Raw genomic sequence first — 21,322 nt, 5'->3', positions numbered from 1 at the left:
TACCATGGACTTTAATTGGGCAATTCTTGTTCTGTGTGTGGCGGAAAAGGTATATAAAATAGTACGGATTGAGAGATAAAAGCAAAATAATGTAAATTGTTAACTAGGGGTAAGATCGGCCATTTTTCACGGGATAAAAGGTCCATACGTCATAGTGCTCATAATTGCCTAAAGTTCTTCTGTTTAGTGTCTTAATAGATTTTAAAAATATTGAATGAAAAAACCAGCTGTTGAATTTGACTAAATTTTTTATAATTCTGACAGATACGCATTTCGTTTACGACTTGCAGGCTTCATCAGTGTCTTTTTCGAAATAGAGTACACCTGTAATAAAAATTATTCCTGAATCTGCGATCAGCCTGTCTAACACAGAGCCTCCCACGTCAACAGAAGCCAACAAGAGCCATTCGAATAACAAAATCAATGTAAATTTGGATCTAACGGAATCAAAATTCGATGATCCCAAGTCACTTAACGCTTATTTAATGTGTTGCCTTCTTTGCCTTCACCTAAAGTGAAGCGTATTCAAAGAGTAAAAGTCCTGCTGACAAATCAACAAAATAACGTTAAGAAAAGAGTAAATAAAAACCAGTGGAGTAAAATAACGTCTACTCTTATTTTCAAAATTGAACTAGTTGTAAAATTCCTTCTTTTAGCAGGTCCCTTAATTAAACTATACCTTCTTTTAGCATGTACCTAAAACCCCTTAAGTTCTTACTTAGTTAATAATATTGAAATTGTGTTTACAACTCAAAGAAACCTTCAAATCTGCCACAATCCGCCTTACTCCGCAATGGTCCGTCTTACCTCTTTGGTGGTCCTTTTTACCCCGCCTGGTTGTGAACGAGTAATTATTAGACGTTTCGAAAATTGATGAAAAATCACGGAAAAATAGACTTATCAATTCTTTATATAATTTTTAATGGTAGATAAATGAATGCTTTTCCATGTGTGGAACAAGAAAAGGTAAATTTTCGTACACATTTTATGCTAGCAATTTATTCGCTTATGGGGGCCGTCTTACCCCGTCTTCCCCTATATAACGATTGCGCCGGGGCTAGTGCGGCGATCAGGGCTATCCTGCATTCAGTGCACCGATTTTGTTTGTTTAACTGTAACGTCTCGGCTAAGCAAAATTCGAAAATTTTATGTTCGGGGCATTTATAGAGTCAATTATTATTCATTAGATTGCTAAACTGCTCTATTTACGGCGCACTTCCAGTTCACACTGGGTGGTGCACCAAAAGCCATACATTTTCGAATTTTGCTTAGCTGAGCTTCGCAAACTATTTTTGAAGTTGATAAAAAAAAGTTCATGCCATTTAAACACATTCGCAGGCTTATTTGCTACCACAAGTATTATCATTACGAATGGTTCGTATTTGGTACGAGAAGACATTCGTAGCACGTTCTGCATAAGAACGCATTTGGTGCACGGTTATTATCTGGCATCATTATCGATGAGATCAAGTTACGAAAATTGTATGTAAGAGAAAATATACTTGTGTCAATGAAGACGTTCAAAGTTCACTCTCGCATCTCTGATTTCTGAGATTTCAAAAGCAATTTTTACAGCAGCAACAGCAGCAGCAGCAACAACAGACAGGCACAAAGAAATAAATGAAAACAGTTTCACGAACATAATTATTATTTTGAGCATAAAAACAGTTTTTAAAATCGCAGAATTCAATGGCGCGTGTTTTAACCTTAATATGCAGCTGTCGTGATTTGTGACGTCATCGGCTGTTCTTACGGTAATATGACAAAGGGACTTAGCTTCGATTTCTGGTCGTGCTATTTTACAATGGGTGTCGGTATTATACTATTTTTACCATGGGTTTTTAACATTCGTATAAGCTGTGGACCCCCGTTCGTTTGAACGATTCCTCATGCAAACTAACGGGGTTACTTTTTAATTTGAACAACTGGTAACCCGAAATATGCTGAAACCTGTGTGAACTGGCCGCCCTGCTCTTTGTTATTGTTTTGGTGGTTTGTTTTAGTTGGCAGTTTCAAGTGCGAATATTGCATTTTCCGATCGAATTTCTATCTTGATCGTTAGGAAAACGAAATGTGAAACCGATTAAACGCGCTAGGTCAGTACAAACAAATCGTGTTTATGTGCATTGTCTATATAAACAAATGATGTCATGTTGAGAATGATATTTGAACCATTTTTAATTTGCACGTCGTACAAACCAGCGGGGTTCAAATTAAAAAGTGTTCAGATTAAAAATGGTCAAACGAACCGGGTTCCACGGTACACGAAGCCGCCGGTATGGACCGTGTACCAGTAGAGCATTCCAAAGATGGCCGAGAAACACTGCCAACGGCTTTATCACTGGATCATTTCCAAGACCTGTGAGAGATGGCGAAGTTATCGGAGGAATGGAAGAACGGAGTGGTTTGTCGCCATCTGCTGCAACTAGCGCTGGTAAATACCATCTACAAGGTACTCGCCCAGATCCTGTCACGTTGCTGCCGGCTGTCACCGATAGCATAAGGCTTCGGACCAAATTTTTCCCATCCAATGGATCTTTCGGGAATGTTGGGAGTACAACGTGCCCACGCATCACATCATTATTGACTTCAAAGCAGCATACGATACAGTCGATCGAGACCAGCTAGAGAGTGTCCATGGTAAAATTGCAACACACAAAATTCAAGTTTCTATCCGCCTACCATCAAATTTTCAGGGCATCAAACGAAACAATTAAACTTAATTTTTGCGTCCTTATTTTATTTTATTTTGCCTCGGTATCCGAATGCCCGTACTTTGGCCTTAATTCCACCCATGAGATTTTGCACAACCTCAAAATCGACAAGTTTTTTGCATATTTACCCATGCTTTCTTTATTTCCTCTACTGTTTTGACTATTTAAGAACGTTTCAAAAAATTCCACTTCGTAATAACCCAGTATTTTTCAATCAGTCGCAGCTTCGGTGTATTTGGGGGGGTTAAGATCTTTCGGCACGAAATCGCCCAGGCACGGTATTTGCCTTATACCACTCCACCACATCTTTTGCGTAGTGGCATGAAACCTAACCCGGCCAGACGATCGTAGAACAGTTGTGGGACTTCAGAAAAGGAAGAAGTCGCTTTTGGAGACATTTTGAAATACAACTTTTCGTTCGTGGTATCTGTGGTCACGAAAGGTGTACTTCGCTTTTCACATGAGCAAATTGCATGCCAAATCAAGAATTTCTTGGCGAACTTCGACATCTTCTGTTTTCGAAGGTTCTCTGGACAGGAACATCAAACTTATCCCTTGCAGTGAAATACTGGTTTCCCAGAATCTGGTTAAAGTCCGCTTTCACGTAATTTTCGGGCACGACTTTTTGCGACTATATTCTTTTGGGGCGTTCTGAATCTGGATCGTATGTAATCCAGCTCGAGTTTTGGCCATCTGCACGAAAATTTTGCTCAGATTCAGTTGATTTGCCACATCTCGAACGGAGGAGTTGGGTTTCCCATCGAAGGCCCCCACTACGCGGGTGTGATCCTTAACAGTATACGGACCACTTTTTTCTGCGCATCTTGGCTTACGATCGACAGTCAAACGTTCTTCGGACCATTTTATGACCCGAGAAACCGCAGAGTTAGGGACTCCCAACCTTTTACCGATGGTACGATTCTCGCTTTCGATGTACTTGTGCAGAGTTTTTTGGCGAACGAGCTGTTATTTCGACGCCAATTTTCAGATCCTTGCACACCTGATGTAAAGACTCACACGGTGTAAACAATGCACTTTGAACTTTCTCCATGCAAAATTTCAATTAATTTTACCCAACTGTTCAAAAGTTAAAGCAATTTGAATGTGTTGCAATTTTACCGTGGACACCCTTTATGGCAGATAATGCACGAACACAGTTTACCGAATAAACTGACGCAAGTGATCAGAGCTATCAGCGAAGCGAGTGTGATCTGTTACGTGCGCATTTCGGGTACACTCTCGAATCTCTTCGAGACGTGGGTTGAGACAAGATGGCGGCTTATCGTGCATACTGATCAACATCGCGTATCAATCTCAAGCTACAGGCGCTACTTGGAGAGATTTCAACCGTATATCTATACGACCGGATGCTAACCAGGTTCGACAGGACGATGAAACCTATGTCAAGGCTGACTTCGGGCAAATGCCAGGTCAAAAATTTTACTTGGCAACGGCTCGGGGGGATGTTGCAAGCAAATTTAGATTTGTTCTTGCCGACAAATTTGCACGAAAATTTATGATTTGGCAGGGCATTTGCAGCTGTAGCAGAAAAACGAAAGTTTTCGTTACAAATAAGACAATGATGTCGGAACTGTACCAAAAGAAGTGTCTTCAAAAACGAATTTTGCCGTTCATTCGATCCCACCACCATCCCGTGATGTTTTGGCCAGATTTGGCAAGCTGTCATTACTGCAAACTCGTTCAAGAATGGTATGCAGAAAAAGGGGTCCAGTTTGATCCGAAAGACCTTAATCCACCCAATTGCCCCCAGCTCCGTCCTATTGAGATATACTGGGCAATCATGAAAAGGAGATTCAAGGCAAAGGTAAAATTTGTCAAAGACATCAATCAGATTAAGACCTGGTGGAATAAGATAGCCAAAACGATGGACAAAGAAAGTGTGCGCCGCCTAATGAGCCGAAAACATGACGAAGAATTTTATCATTTTTTTCTTAAAAGTATGAAGAAAATGCTACATTTGTGTACGAAAAGATTTCGAATTCAATAATAATTCAATAATTCAATTGTTTTAATAAACACTTGAAAAAATAAGTAAAGCAAATAGAAAATAAGTAAAGCAATATGATTCCACGCAAATTTTGAATCCTGAGCAAGATCAGACACTCAACTAGTTTTAAATAAAATTGATTCAATCTCCTAAAAGCCACTCTTCTATGAGTCTGCTTCAGTTATTTATTTATATTGATTGACAAAAAGATAACAACCAAGAATCAACCATTTTCTAACAGAAGTTCAATTAAATTCAAGAATGCAGAGTTTACCCTATTAGAAAAAGAATTTACATGAATAGATACATCTTGTGGTCGAATCAAATATCAAATTTCTATTTCAAACGCGGTTTTTAGGTTAATAACATTGTCGCAATAAGAGTTCACCACTAACGGGGACAGTTTCTGCCCATCGTTAGACCTACCCAGTAAATCCCACACGGTGTTCTCGCAGTAAATCGTTCACTTCACAATCAGTCTTCTTGCTTTCGACAGTCAACAATTAATCAAAGCCAAAGCACCCGCGTACCGCTTAGAGAGGGTCATCACCAGTGCACGCTGTATAGATATGTACTCTTGTAGTACATACAAGTTTGGAATTTCCGATTCGAGCAAAAGCGGGGCATCTTTGCGCGGACGAAACAGGCAGATGACCATGAGCGTTCGAACGGGGACTGCAAACCTGATACGCGGTACATATTATCACTGCCATCATAAACCGCACATACAGGAAAATAGCACTCGTTGGATGCAGTGCAGTACAGTCAAACTACAAGCCAACTATATCAAAAAACCATAATGGAGCATTACATAGGTACCAGTGAATTCATCGTCAAATTTCTGGATACAAGTTTAACAATAGTATTCAAGGCACAATTACGCATAACAAATATTGTATGATAGCATCCTCAATAATACCCAATAATACCAACCCACCGAGGTGTAAAATAAAAAAATTGTTGAAGTTGAATGAATGGATCGATTCGTTTCACATTTCACAGATTGTTGATAAATTCACTGACGAACTGACATGACACATAGAAGAAAATCCATGGAAAACCATCGTCCTACACATTTTGCTTGCTCACTAGCACCCTCTGTCATGCATGTTGCGGAGTAGCTTGCATTTGCAGAGTTTTATACTGCACGGTTTTTACATTTGTATGGTTTTACACTGAAAACTCGAAGCAATACTTGAGCGCCGCAGTGTGGTCATGTTGCGAAACAAGCTTTTTTGCAAAATGAGTGGTTTTTGATTGGACGATGGAATTAACGCGAGTGTCTCGCCTGTTTGTCTGTGATAAATTTTTCAAAAAACAGTATTCTATATGCTGACATAAAAACGCATCGTCATATGGTATAACAGAAGACTTCGAAATTTCATTTTTTTTTTAAATTCATAACAAATATCCAATCATCCAACAAATTTTTTATTCAAATATATTTTCCAAAAGAGGTAAGAATTTTAGCAACAATTCATACTCAGCTTCTAACTTTTAGCTTTCGATTCGATTCGGTTAAATCGAAATAGATAGTTCTTGATCAGGATTTTTGAACAACCAGTTCAACCGGTAGATTTTCTTGACTTTTCAACGTATTATAATGGCACTTCCTATTAATAGCACCAAAAAGTATTTGTATAAGTGATAGGCTTTTGCAACCCGGATATCCGCTGTACAGCTGAGTTAATTAATATCCAACATGTATGTATGATGTTTATTGGAAGCAGAAGTTTAGCCAGTGGAATCAGGGGACTTCGTAGCCCTCAGTTTTCCAATGGTGAACTTAAAATCCAAATCAGCTGGTGCGCTCCCGATCATGACGAAAAACTTGTTTTTCTGATAAAATCCATGGCGAACAAATCTAAGATGGTCGTAAATTTTTTTTGCATTTCGTTTGAAACCCCTATCCTTTCTCTTTACAAAACCATGTCGTTTGTTGTTTGCTTCATAGCATATTTTAGAAATAGGGTATGTTGCTGTTTCGTCGTAATTGCCTATTCCCGTCCTATCCAACACAAATTATTAAAAATATCAGCGATTTTTATGACACACAATGCAAAATTTGTTATTCCCTGATATTTTAGTTTGTTGCCTCTCATACGCGATCAGTCAAAGTGAGCTGAGATCTATTTAAATGTTTTTTTTCATTAAAGAATTCCTAGCAGCCAAATTTCCAACGTTTTTTCGTGCGACGAAGAAGAAGATGTCGACTAATCGTTTCAATTTCCGTCATTCATAAAATGAAAATAACTCAGCCAACGCATTGTTGTTATTCTGCAGCCGGGAAAACTCACATAACCTACAGCAATTTTGCAGAATAACATGTGCCGTCGTCATGTGCGGACGATGAAAAATTTTGATGGACGGATTTTAAAACGGTACAACCAAGGTAAGATATAACGTCAGTTGCGTATAATTTCAATCAAATGCTTTATTAATCGCTTTTTAGTGAATTCAAAGGGCACGGGTCGGAAGGTAAGTGTGTGTCAAATCAGCAGCAGAGCTTTTGGAGTATCCATTAAATCCACCTAAGAAATGATGAAAATTAGAGTGGCTTTTCTTACTACGACGGAAATTAGAAATAAACCCTATAACAATAATAACAAATACGATAATTGTAAACCTACCTACAGATAATTGATTGCGGCATTTCGTTAATGCCAATGCTCACCTAATTTAATAAATGCATTTCATAGCCTTTTTTCCAAGCTTTCCAATGGTTGCTTTAAAATGAAAATAGTTTGGAGGGCTCGTGGCGAAAGCGACGATTTTCTGTTAAAATCTAAGATGGCCGCCAATAAAAATTTTACTCCATTTGAAAGTTCTGTTCTTCGTTGTCCATTTGTTAGTTATTTCATTGCAAATTTAGGAAATATCACATGATGTAGATGTCAAGGTGTGCTAAAAATTCATTTTTTTTAAACTGTTGGGCCCCTTGGCGAATGAGGGGTCCACTGTTGTGGAGTATTAAAACTGCAATTCTCATTTTTTTAACCATTTTCAACCAATGAAGTGCCAGAGGTGGCCCGGTTTCAACAAGAATTACTCTATGACGTTAGAAATTAGCAGCAAATAAGCGCCCCACCCTAGCATCGTAATTTCAACCGTATTCATTAGTGCCACCTGTGATACAAAGCGGTTCGGCTGCATGATAGCATGATTTAGCGATAAATGCTTCGCGTTGCAGTCATGAGCTATCGCGTCTATCGCTGCATTATTTCATCAGCGAATATCATAACTCCCGGCTTGTTGTAGGTTATCCCTGCAAAGTGCCTACACCGGGAAATTTACTAGCTCTGATTGCTCTTTCTAACATCGCTGAACCTACAATCTACGAGTGGCAGTTGTATATATGGAAACCAGGCAATTCGAAAATTCATGCTGCTCACGTATATTTGGAAAACACAAATGGCGGCGAAACCATGCGTGGAAAATTATTGAAAATTTCAATAATTTTCATATTAGCCGTCTATTTCCTGTTAACTGGATAACGCCACGGTCGGGAATGAATGGTAAATTCAACCACCAACAGTTAGTTTGAATGAAATCAGCATAAATTAAGCAAACATATCACTGGTATGAACGCACCGAATATCCTATCGAGCGTAGGAACCATACGAGTCAACGGTGCGGTAATTATTGTTTTCTGACATGTATACCAAGTCTTCGAATGTAATTAGCACGAGCGTTCATTAGAATTCTGATTACACACTTGGTCGTTTCCTACCTATTGGTGGAAATTATTCATCCAAACATACGCTAGTGCAGTAGGATAGCATTTCACCGAAATAGTGAAGCTCTTCCAATTTTGACCAAAAATGTACCATCCTTTCTGGCGAAATCCTTACGTGCTTTGGAACAAAAGTGCTCTACTAGTAGTGCGGGAAGCTTCCGAAAAAGAACAAATTGTGGGAGAACAGTTTGAACCAATAGAAGATGATTATTTTCATATTGCCATAGCACCTGGTTTGAGAATTTCTTTCTTTAGAAAAGAGTTCAAAATCAACTTCTTTTTCCTGTCTGCAGTGCTGAAAATATCCCAACTATTCGGAGTTTTCCCACTTTCCAACGTAATGGAGCGTCTTCCGGAAAAGCTCGCGTTCAAAGCGACTTCTTTGGCATGTTTTATCAGCTCGGCAGTTATTTTCGGTGGATACTCCGTCTCGCTGCTTAGCGTAAAACGGCTAACAGTGAAAGGAATCAATGTTATCAACGTTGCAGAACCGTTTTTCTTTGCCATAAATGCGACGAGTACTGTACTCTTTTGGCAATTGGCAAAAACGTGGAGTACATTACTTACTGAATGGCGCCGCACCGAGAAGACCTTTCTGAAGAATCCCTTCCATAGGGTTCCACTGAAACGAAGGATACGGTCTCTGGCCGTTGTGATACTGTTTCTGGCACTCGGTATAATCTACCTTACCTTTCTATCGAGGGCATCCAATAAAAATTCTTTTCTTCGTTCGGTCTTTTTTCACAGTTGAGCACATGTTGTCTGTTGGTAATAACGTTAGCAATATTTACAGAGAGGCAGCCAATTGCAACTGGACAATTACCGAACCATTTAAATACTTTTGCTTTAAAACTTTTAGCTCAGCGTTTTCATCTATACCCTACAATTTACCAGTGGTGATTTATAACGAGGTGAGTTTTGTGTGTGTAAATTTTCAAACCAATTTTTATTTGTATAAATAAATTTTTAATTTATACAATACAAATAATAATCGTGGAATGAGGTAAACCACTCTAATTTTCATCATTTCTTGAATGGATTTAATGAATTCTCCAAAAGTTCATGTGCTGATTTTACTCCCTTCCCATCCGTGTATTTTGAATTCACTAAAAAGCGGTTATCAAAGCACTTTATTGAAATTACGCAACTGACTTTATTTCTTAAATTCGTCGCACCGTTTTAAAATCCGTCCATCAAAATTTTCCATCGTCAATAACAACAATGCGTTGCGAGAGTCAATTTCACTTTATGAATGACGGAAATTGAAACGATTAGTCGACATTTTCTTCTTCGTCACATGAAAAAACGTTGGAAGTTTGGCTGGCAGGAATTCTTTGAAAAAAGGCATCTAAATAGATCTTAGCTTACCTTGATTTACGCGATCAATCAGTAGCCAATATACCAACAAACAAAAATAATAGGGAATAACTAATTTTGCATTGTTGGTCATAGAACACGCTGATATTTTTATTAACTTGTATTGGATAGGACGGGAATAGGCAATTACGATGAAGCAGCTACATACCCTATTCGATGTATAAAATCTTAGCGTAATAATGAGAAATGAATCATAGGTAAAAATAAGTAAATTTTAGGTTTATAAATGACAGTTCAGGTTATTTTCATAAAATACTGTCTTAAGTCTTAACACTGGTCGTATTTTCCAGTACATCGTTCTGTCGATGACATTTGTGTGGAACTTCGTCGACCTATTCGTCGTTTTGGTCAGCATCGGACTCTCGGTCAGGTTCAGACAGTTAAATCACTACATCTCGGATCGAATCAGTCAACGGAAACCAACAACAGAGCATTGCTGGGAACGGATACGAATCCATTACGTTTCACTGTGCGAACTTGTCGAGACGCTGAACCGTTCCGTCAGTCGGTTGGTGTTTGTGTCTTACGCCAACAACCTGTATTTCATCTGCTTTCAGATTATGAACGCCACCCATGAGCAACCGTTGCTCATTAATAAAATCTACTTTATCTACTCGTTTATATTTCTGCTACTACGAGCTTTCCTAATGTTTTGGTACAGTGCACAGGTTCAGGATGCCAGTCACCAGCCGTTCATGCTAATCCGACTAGTACCCAACGAGGAGTACTGTGACGAGCTAGAACGGGTACAGATGTACTCCAAAAGAGGTACTAGCCTCACCGGAATGGGAGTGTTTATGGTGTCCAGGAAAATTTTACTAACGGTAATTATATATTCTAACTAATTATATACCAAATCAAACCAAAAACTAAATGTTTCGATAATATCAATCTCAAGTTCGTATATTTCAAAACATATTTACTCTCTGCTTTTGACACACTATTACATATATAATACAAAATTTCTCACTAAATTTGTATTTCAACACATTGCTGTACCTATTTAGTAACTTTAAGTGAAACAACAGTTTAATCGTGTCCAATACACTACTCGAGAAGGCGTTATTATTATTTTTTTTTTATTAACGACCCTTTAAATAGATTTATTCATTCAGGTCCGTAAAGGCGTTATTATCCGCAAAACCTTTTGCACGAGAAATGCATTTGGAGATTAAGTTTCAGTTCACAGGAATTTCATTTATACATTGCGGGTATGAAATGGGGAAGGCAACTAGGAAGAAGCGCCCAACATAGCTCTAGCCATCCCAAGCCCCTACCTAGCGCCTCCACGTGGCCATACCTGGAAATACTTCAATTTGTATAATTGAGTAGCCAAGCTAGGAGGTGCGGGGTCGTGCGGTTTTCAGTTCCTAACCTTACAAATGTAGTTTTAGGCAACCATTAAACCACACGACTTTAATTTCAAGTATTATATGATTTATACTAATTTTTTGGTAAACTAATCTATTTTCAGAGAGCGAAATAAGGCGCTATATCCTTGGCCAATTGCAGCCTGGCTTCTGGTCTAAATGCCATTAGTTCATCCCTGAGGGTCCGGAGTATCACTTAACCCTTATTAGCAAAGATACTCCCAACGACTGTAAATAAATCATTATCTATGTATATGGGAAGCGTTTGGTACGGGAGGTCCACGCTTTCTTCCTTCCCTTGATTTCAAGGAGTTTGATGGAATTAGGTATTTTTTCTAGTTCCACTTGATTCCTTGGAATTCTCTCTGCGGTACATGCTGCGCAGTTGGCCTGGCCGTTGACAAGAAAAATGATTGATTCAAGTAATCGTCATTTTCCAGGATGCCTTCCAGAATTGGCTGCGTTAGTGTGAGATTAGATTAGATTAGACAGGAATTTCATTTATACATTGCGTTGCATGCTTTTTTGTCAATCATATACAGGGATACCTCGATATAAGACAATTTATAATTTCAAAAAGTTATCTTATATAGAAATTGTTTTATATCGAAACATGCTTACTTAGTTGGCCTAACGTCTTACGACAAGGCCTGCGCAGAATAATTTCTCCATCTGTTTCGGTCCATGGCAACTGATCTCCAGTTCCACGGGCACCCAGTGCTCGTCAGATCTCGCTCCACCTGGTCTTGCCACCTCGCTCGTTGCGCCTCTCTTCGTCTTGTTCCTACCGGATTCGTTGCGAAAACCATTTTTGCAAGATATTTCTCCGGCATTCAAGCAACACGTCCTGCCCAACGTATCCGTCCAGCTTTAACCACTTTCTGAATACTTGGTTCGCCGTAGAGACGCGCGAGCTCGTGGTTCATTCTTCGCCTCCATACACTGTTCTCTTGCACTCCGCCAAAAATGATTCTTAGCACCCGCCGTTCAAAAACTCCGAGTGCTCGTAGGTCCTCTTCTAGCAGTGTCCACGTTTCATCCCCGTAGAGGACAACCGGTGTAATCAGCGTTTTGTATAATGTGCACTTTGTACGGGGGTTCAGATTGTTCGACCGCAAGTGTTTGTGGAATCTGTAGTAGGCCCGACTTCCGCTGATAATACGCCTTTTACGGCTGGTATTGTTGCCCTCTGTTGCCAGTGAGCCAAGGTATACGAACTCGTCGACTACCTCGAACTCATCCCCGTCGATTACCACGGTACTGCCCAAGCAGACCCTGTCGCGCTCGGTCCTGCCCGCCAGCATATACTTCGTTTTAGACGTATTTATTTTCAATCCAATCTTCTCTGCTTCGCGTTTTAGTCTGGTGTACTGATCTTCCACCGCCCCAAATGTTCTGTCGACAGCATCCACGTCGTCAGCAAAGCAGATAAATAGCAGATAAGACCATCTCCCTGTCAAAGTCCCCTGTGAGATTCTAATGGGTCCGACAATCCACCCGAGATTCTCACCCAGCACTGGATCCCATCCATCGTAGCCATGATAAGTCTAGTAAGCTTACCCGGAAAGCCGTGTTCGTCCAAAATTTTCCATAGCTCTTGTCGGTTTACGCTATCATATGCGGCTTTGAAATCGACGAATAGGTGATGCGTGGGGACTTGGAATTCGCGGCACTTCTGGAGGATCTGCCGTAGGCTGAAGTTTTGGTTCATTGTAGACCGACCCGCCATGAAGCCGGCCTGGTAACTTCCCACAAATCTATTGGCTATTGGCGATAGTCGATGGAAAACTTGGCTTGGGACAGCACTTTGTAGGCGGCATTCAGGATAATGATCGCTCGGTAGCTTCTTTAACTTCCCTTATCGATGGGGGTGGCACATCTTCGTTGCTTGCTACACCAATGTGGTCACTTCTTCCGCTATCATGGTCTTCCGCCTGTACGCCATTCAGGTGTTCATCGTAGTGCTGCTTCCACCTTTCGATCACCGCACGGTTGTCAGTCGAGATACCTCCATCTTTAATCTCTGATAGAACTTCCGTGTGTCGTGAAAGCGGTACAGCTGCTCGAAATCTTCGCACTTCTTCTCCTCTTGGTGGCGCTTCTTTTCCTTGAAGAGTCGGGTTTGCTGTCTCCGCTTCTGTTTGTATCGCTCCACATTCTGACGGGTGGCTCTACGCAACATTTGTACCCTCGCTGCATTCTTCTCACCCAATATCTGCTGGTATTATTCGTCACACCATTCGTTACGTCGATTCGGTGCCTCACGGCCTAGGACGTTCTCCGCTATGCTGTTAATGGCTGTTTTCACGGCATTCCAACAGTCCTCAAGAGGAGCTTCATCCAGCTCACCCTCTTCCGGCAGCGCGGTTTCGAGAGATAACGCGTAGCTTTCGGCGACATCCGGTTGCTTCAGTCGCACTATATTTTACCGTGGCGGGCGCCGGTATCGTAAGTTGTTCACAACAGATAGTTTTTGACGTATCCTTACCATCACTAGGTAGGGATCCAAATCGATGTTAGCGCCCGGATAGGTGACGTTGATAATGTCTGAAAAGTGACGACCATCTATCAGAACGTGGTCGTGGTCCAGGTGCGGTTTGAATTCCACTTCCTGACCAACCTAAGCATTACAGTCCCCGAAGATAATCTTGACATCATGTCTTGGGCAGCGGTCGTACTCACGCTCCAACTGTGCGTAGAATTCGTCTTTGTCATCATCAATACTACCGAGGTGAGGGCTGTGCACGTTAATTATGCTAATATTCAAGAATCGGCCCTTGATTCTTAATCTGCACATTCGGGGGCTGATCGGCCACCACCCGGTCACCCGCTTCTGCATCTCGCCCTGCATCACTATAAAAGCTGTGCCCTGCTAGAGTGTATTGCCGCAGCTCTGGTAGATGGTATGACCATCTTTATACGTACGTATACGTACCATCGTCCCTTCCCAGCATACCTCCTGCAGCGCTACGATGTCGAACTTGCGGCTCTTCACTTCTTTAGAAAGCACGTGGGTACTTCCGAGGAAATTTAGAGACCGACAGTTCCATGTTCCTAAGTTCCAATCGTTAGTTCGTTTTCGTCGCCTGAGTCTTTGCCGATTGTTCCAATTAGAGTTATTATTACTTACGGAGTCCATTGTTTTATGTTTTAGTGGTTCAAGCTTGCAAAGCCCGCATCCAACTTAGGGTATGAAATGGGGAAGGCAAACGAGGAGCGTCCAATATAGCACTAGCCATCCCAAGCCCCTACCTAGCGCCTCCACGTGGCCATACCTGGTAATGCTCTATTGAGTAGCCAAGCTAGGAGGTGCGTTGCTGGGTGGATCCCGGCTTCTTGATCTCAAAACCGCGGTTTTGGGCAGACGGCGGAGCCACACGGCCTAGCTAATAGGTAAGCCTAATAAGTTATTTCAATTATTTTTTTCGTTTTAGCTCATGAAGCATCTCCTGCTATATAGTAAAAACTTTGGCCAAAACGATAAACCAAACGGCCAAACGGTTTTAATACTGCACATGGATACCAGAATGAAAAATTGAATTAACTATTAGAAGCATTTATGGAACCTCAAAGGATGCTACTCTATTCCATACGAAGAACTGCTGGTGAGATTGTTCTATTTTTACCATACATACCACATTTCATCTTAATATCATATTATTAACAGTATTATCACAGACTAACAGACGTAACACTGAAGCCTCATTTCATCGTCAATAAAAACGATCATTTCAAATTTTTGCTTAAGCCAAGACTCAAACAACAGTCGCTTCGCGAGAACGCCGTTCGCCTGCGCTGGCGCTGATGTCAGATATTATACAAGTAAATTTATAGCATTGATAAATTTATAGCAACCTACTCTGCGTAGCGCGAAGACTGCACCAGGTGATGCTAGTGTTTTTTCCAAGTTTTGGGGGTGTCAATGAAACGATGTTTTGTTAGAAAATTTGTTCAAAGTGTTACGTCTGTTAGTCTGTGGTATTATTATTGACATCATAAATGTGGAAGGCTGGATGACGGAGTGGATTGCCAACCTGAATCCTTAAGGTCTGAAACAAATATGGCACCTCTCAATTCAAAACAAACAAATCATCACGTGGGTTAAAGTTGGTACAGCGAAATTGATTATTACATGGAAGGATCCTAATGCTGGAAGGCGACTCTTATAACCCCGGAATGCGCACAAGTGCCTCTGCTAGTGGGTCCGCCCAATCCCTTTTGGCCCTTCTGTAACAACATTAGTGTGAAATTCATTTGATAATCAAATTTGGATCTACTGTAATTCTACCCACATACATTGGCAAGTCCTTGAAATGATGGTGTCTTTTAGAGATGGTCGGGTATGAAAATTTGAATACCCGAACCCGACCCGTACCCGATCAAGAAAAAAATTGAAAACCCGTACCCGACTCGAACCCGAAGGTTTATTATTTTTGATACCCGAACCCGACCGCAACCCGACGGGTACGGGACGGGCCCGGGTACCCGACCATCTGTAGTGTTAAATGTGGTCAATAGGGATACCCGACCCGACCCGTACCCGATTTCAAAAACAAAAATTAAGAACCCGTACCCGACCCGAACCCGCAAATTATTTTTTTTCAATACCCGAACCCGACCCGAACCCGGCGGGTACGGGTATGGTTGCGGGTTTCGGGCAAATTTTCCGCTACCCGACCATCTCTAGTGGCTTTCCCCTACTACTACTACTACCTCATGCTTGCAAAGCCCGCATCTAACCCCACAGTATCGCCGGAGGGCCAGCGTAGCTCGAAGGAGCCATCCTCCCCTGTCAGCATACGACCATGGCTTCCACCAGGGTTGGTTACCCGTTCTCCACCGAGGTTGCTCGTGTCCCGGTTGGTACCACGAGGAGGTAGAGGTACCACTGTGGGGTCTATTTTATGCACAGTGCGCAAGGCACCGAGGGTATACGTTACCCAGCCGTTGACCAGCCGAAACATGATTTTTTCAAAAAAAAAGTTGCATCTGCGATCGCCAATTAGGTCTGTGTTGTGTATTTACGATTTTTTGAACTATTTATTATTGTTTTAGCTATTAGTTTTTGGGATTATTTTGAAATAACGAACATCTTCATGGAGCAGCTTTTGGAATGTAAAATTAGCTCTGGTGCCGTTACCAACTATGTCTAACGAATTTGTCTCATATCGAATTGTTTTATATCGAGGTTGCTTTATAACGAGGGGATTCTAAAGGGAATGCATTATAATTCACATTTTTATTAGAACACTCTTATGGATCTATGGCAACGATCTAACAAGCTTAATTTTTTTGACATGCATCATTAACTGATAAGCAAAAACCGCAGTACAGCTCCTTACAGGAGTTGGAGTAGGTTTGATTTTTTCGTCAGTGCGAAGAATCTACAAGCCATGGGCTTTTTTATTTGGAGTTGTAGGTGAGTTGAATTAGCGTAAGTTGAAACTACGAAGGGTTCTGAGATTAAATAAGATTAAATAAAAAAAGGAACCTGAAATTAAATAGCATCAGGGTACCATTGTCAGCACACTACAACACACGTTGTCACGAGGCACCAAGAAAAAATGAATCTATCTTAGTATGTAATCCTCATACGTTTTGATAGTACAGGCGCAGACTGAAGCCGTCCATCATGCCTTCTGGCACACTTTCCTGCCAAAGAATTATTCATTAGTGTTCAGTAGAAAGAATTACAAGGGACCAATAAAGCCACTCAAAGGCTAGTCAGAGATACCTATACCGACGAATTGGGGAGACAATGGGGCACTAAAATGAGGGATGATGTGATTCTAAGGGGTTATATGAAAAAAAACTGCATATTCGGTGACATTTGAACAAACATTTTCCCAGCCATATTCGTGCTATGGCCAAAACAAATGTATTAAGCTCTTTAAGTTTTTAAAAATATCTCAATATCAAGAGCATGATACATAGAGATGAATCGTGAATAATAATTGTTGGCTAGAACTTGTAAAAATTAATTGTACAGTTTCGACATAGTTCTTTGTGATCATGAGCACATTATACAAAAAAAAATCCCACATCCACCCACATTCAGAAAAAAATGTATAGCCAACATTAATCTGTGGAATACATCAACTAATCTACAGCTTGCCGTTGCAGATTGCCGGTACGATAATAACCTACGAACTAGTCCTGTTGGCTTACCGGAGACGCACGGATGAAGAGCAAACGTCGGGTGGTACCGGCCATGAATGTGAATTGTTACAGCTGTCCTAACGCAGACAGATGCTATCGCAAACCACTACTCCCGGTTGGTCATATAACCGTTTAAGAAACTACCCTGCTGGAAACACTCACATGAAACCAACCGAGGAACATCTATCGCTTTCTTGTAAATCTACAAAAATTCGCGAAATCACAATGAAACCTCTGGACTCCTTCAACGTGGCTATGCGACCAGTGATCCTGATCTTCCAGCTCATGGGAACGTTTCCGATGTGTGGATTATTGCAACGGGATACACTCGCGCTACGATTCAAATGGTTATCGATTCAAACGGCTGTCTCTCTGGTGTTCGTTATGACCGGACTGCTCATGTGCTACATCGAATACGAACGTTTGGAACGGGTTGGTGTTAACGCAAGAAATATTATTGGAATCCTATTCTACATCGATACGGTAATCATCATGATGCTAATGGTGAACTTTGCTAGAAGATGGAGATCACTCGCGATCAAATGGAGATATGTCGACAGTGTCGTTCCCGTGACAGGAAAATCCAACACTTTTATGCTATTGAAAATCAGATGGACAGCCTGGATAATGATTTTGTGTGCATTAGGTAAGGATGCGTGATTGATAAACAAACAATCTTTTACCAAAACAATTCTTGCAAAAACACGCTATTCACATTAATTATTTTTAAAAGCTTAATGATTCTTAAGGATTTTCCACCTGAAGCACTGGTAGCAGTTTTAATGTTAGCTTTCATGCTGTTGATAATTTCAAAATACTATTTTACAGTTGAGCACACCCTATCCAAGGGAGCTGATGTGTACAATCAATATCGAGAAGCTCAGTTTTGTCACTGGGACGTTCACGATTTCCCACGGTATTTTGCATCGCGTCATTATTCCTTCGTATTTAAACACATCAATTACAACATACTAGTTCTTTTATTTTTCGAGGTAAGCATAATAAATAGTTGGGTAAACTTATACCACTTATACTTTAGATATTTTGCAATAAATCAAAAAATCCCGTTTCCGACAGTACGCTAATTTGGCTCTCACGATGGCCTGGAGCTGCCAGGACCTGATGATTGTTTTGGTTAGTCTGGGTTTAACGAGCTACTTCAGGAATCTTTACGAAAAGATTTACCACTTCACCAGTGGCATTATGATTGCGAACGAGAAGTTCTGGATCGAAATTCGTTCCCAGTATGTGCAGCTGTGCGATCTCGTGGATACGGCGAACAATTTGCTGGCCTCACTCATCATCAGCTCTTGTGGAACAAATTTGTATCTAATTTGCTTTCAGCTACTGAACATCAGCCGGTAAGTGAGTCCAACGTCTCTTGTGTTTTTACAGATTAAAGAAAACTTATATTTCAGAAAGGAGGAAAGCTTAGCATCAGCCATCAATCACTGGTATGCGTTGATCTACCTTATCTTAAAGACTACCCTGGTTTTCTATGCTGCTTCAATGGTCAACGAGTCAGCCCTGGCACCACGATCGATCTGTACTATGGTTCCGAACATTGGATGGTGCCTAGAACTGGACCGGTTTGCCGGTCAACTGCGAACCACACGGGTAGCGCTCTCTGGAATGGGATTTTTTCATTTAACTAAACAAACCATGCTGGCGGTGAGAATTTAGAATGCTACACTATTAAAATGTGCCCTTCATTCAATAGCTGTTTTCAGATGGCAGGGACAGTAGTGACATACGAATTGGTAATGCTCAAATTTGCTGAGAACACCGAAGGCATCGGAGACGTTGCCCCATGTTCAGCTTTAGCTTTTTCGAAGGATACTTAGAGAGTCCAAAATGTAATTCAAAAAATGTTTCTGTGTAATGTACCTAAGTACCTATAACATAAAATTTGCTAACACTAAAAAAATATCTGTTTACCAATGCTCCAATACTATTACTGCCGATCCTCGCATAGCAGTCCCATTTATATAGAAAAATCCATAGAAAATATGACTGTTATGCGAGTAGCGTCAGATTACTTCATACCAGATTCCCCTGGTGATGTGACGAATTGTGTTGTTGTTTGTTTGTTATAAACAATTTTTGAGTTGCTCAAGAGTTTAACAAAAAGCATAAAGTTTTAGCTGAAAGTGTATCTAATTTAATTAAAACAAACCTTCGAGTGCCATTTCGCTACGAGCTTATGTAGTAGGGCGATTTCCTTCAAGTGCAGAGCGCCGTGAAAAGGGATAATATATTTTATCCACTTTCGGAGCAGTGATCGAATGCATATTTGAGAAGGTAGACAGACACGCTAGAATAAGCACACGGCATTTTAATTCCAGTGAGTTCCGCAACGCAAATGAAAAGACGGTTATAATAAAAAGGTAAACCAAGCTTATATCTGAATGGGATAGAAGGATAGTGGCGCATTTTCGTCCGGTAAAGCAGAGATGAGTCTTGCTCTTGGTACACCTATTGCTACTGCACTTTCAAAAAGGTTTGCAACCTTGATAGTATGCAGTAATTTTTGTTTTCAGAATTAAAAAATGATAATCGTGGGAATGTAAGGAATTATCGCAGGATAACTTGCCTCTAAGTTTTTTGAAATAAAACTAAAGGCATTATTTGTATTACTCCGAAAAAAAAATATCTCCATTGATCAACGCGGCTGATCAAAGCTACTTTGGAGCGAGTGATGTGCTACGTGCGCGTTTCAGGAACACTCTCGAGTCCTATCGAATCGCGCAGAGGGTTGCGGCAAAGGGATGGACTGTCCTGTATGTTATTCAATATCGCTATTGCAGGTGTGACCCGGCATCGAAACGAGAGGAACGATCTTTAACAAGAGTAACCAACTCCTAGCCTTCGCAGACGACCTCGATATCACTTCAGAACTTCTTGTAGCTTCCTAATAGCTTTGAAGTATCTATGAAGTACTCACACCACTTCTTAAAGCATTTAGCTCAACATACACTTGATATACACTACTAATCAGCAAGAAAGTTCCACGGAACTGAATTTAAACTAATTGTGCACTGTCGAGTTCGCGTGGTTGATGAGTTCGTATGTTTGGAATCTCTGATCACCGCCGACAATAATACGAGAGAGGAGATCCAACGACGCATTCAAGCTGGAAAACGCGCTTACTTTTCCCTCCGCAAGATGCTTCGATCTGGGAGCATGCGCCGCCGCACAAAGCTGACGATGTACAAAACGCAAATCAGACGGGTAGTCCTCTACGGACTTGATACAGTAACTTTGCTTACGGAGGACATACGTGCACTAGCCGTATTTGAAGGAAAGGTGTTGCGGAGTAAAAACATGCTTCACATGCCTTTTCTTTCTGTTTACATAACTAAGCCTTTCTGTTCATAATAGGCTTTCGATCAAAACAACTTACACACAAAGGAAGTAAACTTCTCTTTTTCATTTTTTTCTTTGGACATCATTCATAGAAGTTTCGAGAAGACTTTTATAACTTTTGAATTTTGTATACAAAACACAACCAGAAATTTTTCAGATCTTTTTTTTCAATCTGTGGTACTTTAACGAAGCTCATAAGTTATAAAACTCTCTCCAAACGTCTACCAACAAGATAAAAAAAGTTTGTATTGGAGTTGATTAGTTTCCGAGAAAAAGGTACATAACGTTTGATAATCGTATTTTTACAGGACGTCGTAGGCAACACATAGCCAGGGTAGCTCGTGCTGTTTCAAGCAGTCGTCTCCATACAACTCGATCTTGAGCTCGTCGTCGCCAATTTTCCAGTCGCAAATCACTTTCTACCTGCTTGAGCCTTTTTGTACATTGAGCCCCACTGTTCCTGGTGCTGGTGGGGTTATTGAAGGGACTGTTTTCGCCGCACTGCCGTCCGGCATCCGTCACAGCTTCAAGTCCATAAAGGACTACTGGTATAATAACCAGTAACCAGAACTGCCACAAATACAGAAATTTG

General features: G+C 40.8%; 1 protein-coding gene across 1 annotated transcript; it reads left to right on the top strand.

The window, feature by feature from the left end:
* The first annotated feature begins 8,543 nt into the window (after nt 1-8,543).
* Nucleotides 8,544-19,208, top strand: LOC128739622 (uncharacterized). Its single transcript, XM_053835117.1, has 10 exons — nt 8,544-8,691; nt 8,752-9,132; nt 9,206-9,369; nt 10,126-10,659; nt 17,329-17,429; nt 17,502-18,010; nt 18,193-18,356; nt 18,442-18,725; nt 18,783-19,035; nt 19,095-19,208. Exons 1-10 carry the CDS (start codon nt 8,544-8,546, stop codon nt 19,206-19,208), a joined length of 2,652 nt encoding a protein of 883 aa, XP_053691092.1.
* Nucleotides 19,209-21,322: the final 2,114 nt, after the last annotated feature.

The sequence above is a fragment of the Sabethes cyaneus genome, chromosome 3, assembly GCF_943734655.1.
Source record: "Sabethes cyaneus chromosome 3, idSabCyanKW18_F2, whole genome shotgun sequence".
Classification (NCBI taxonomy): Eukaryota; Metazoa; Arthropoda; class Insecta; order Diptera; family Culicidae; genus Sabethes; species Sabethes cyaneus.
This window is presented reverse-complemented; position numbering and strand designations above follow the sequence as displayed.

Excerpts from the sequence above, each read along its gene's own strand:
- LOC128739622 (XM_053835117.1), top strand. The coding sequence starts at position 8,544 with ATGTACCATCCTTTCTGGCGAAATCCTTACGTGCTTTGGAACAAAAGT. Across the intron at positions 8,692-8,751 it reads TCATATTGCCATAGCACCTG|TGCTGAAAATATCCCAACTA; the intron begins GTTTGAGAATTT and ends TCCTGTCTGCAG. Across the intron at positions 9,133-9,205 it reads GATACTGTTTCTGGCACTCG|TTGAGCACATGTTGTCTGTT; the intron begins GTATAATCTACC and ends CTTTTTTCACAG.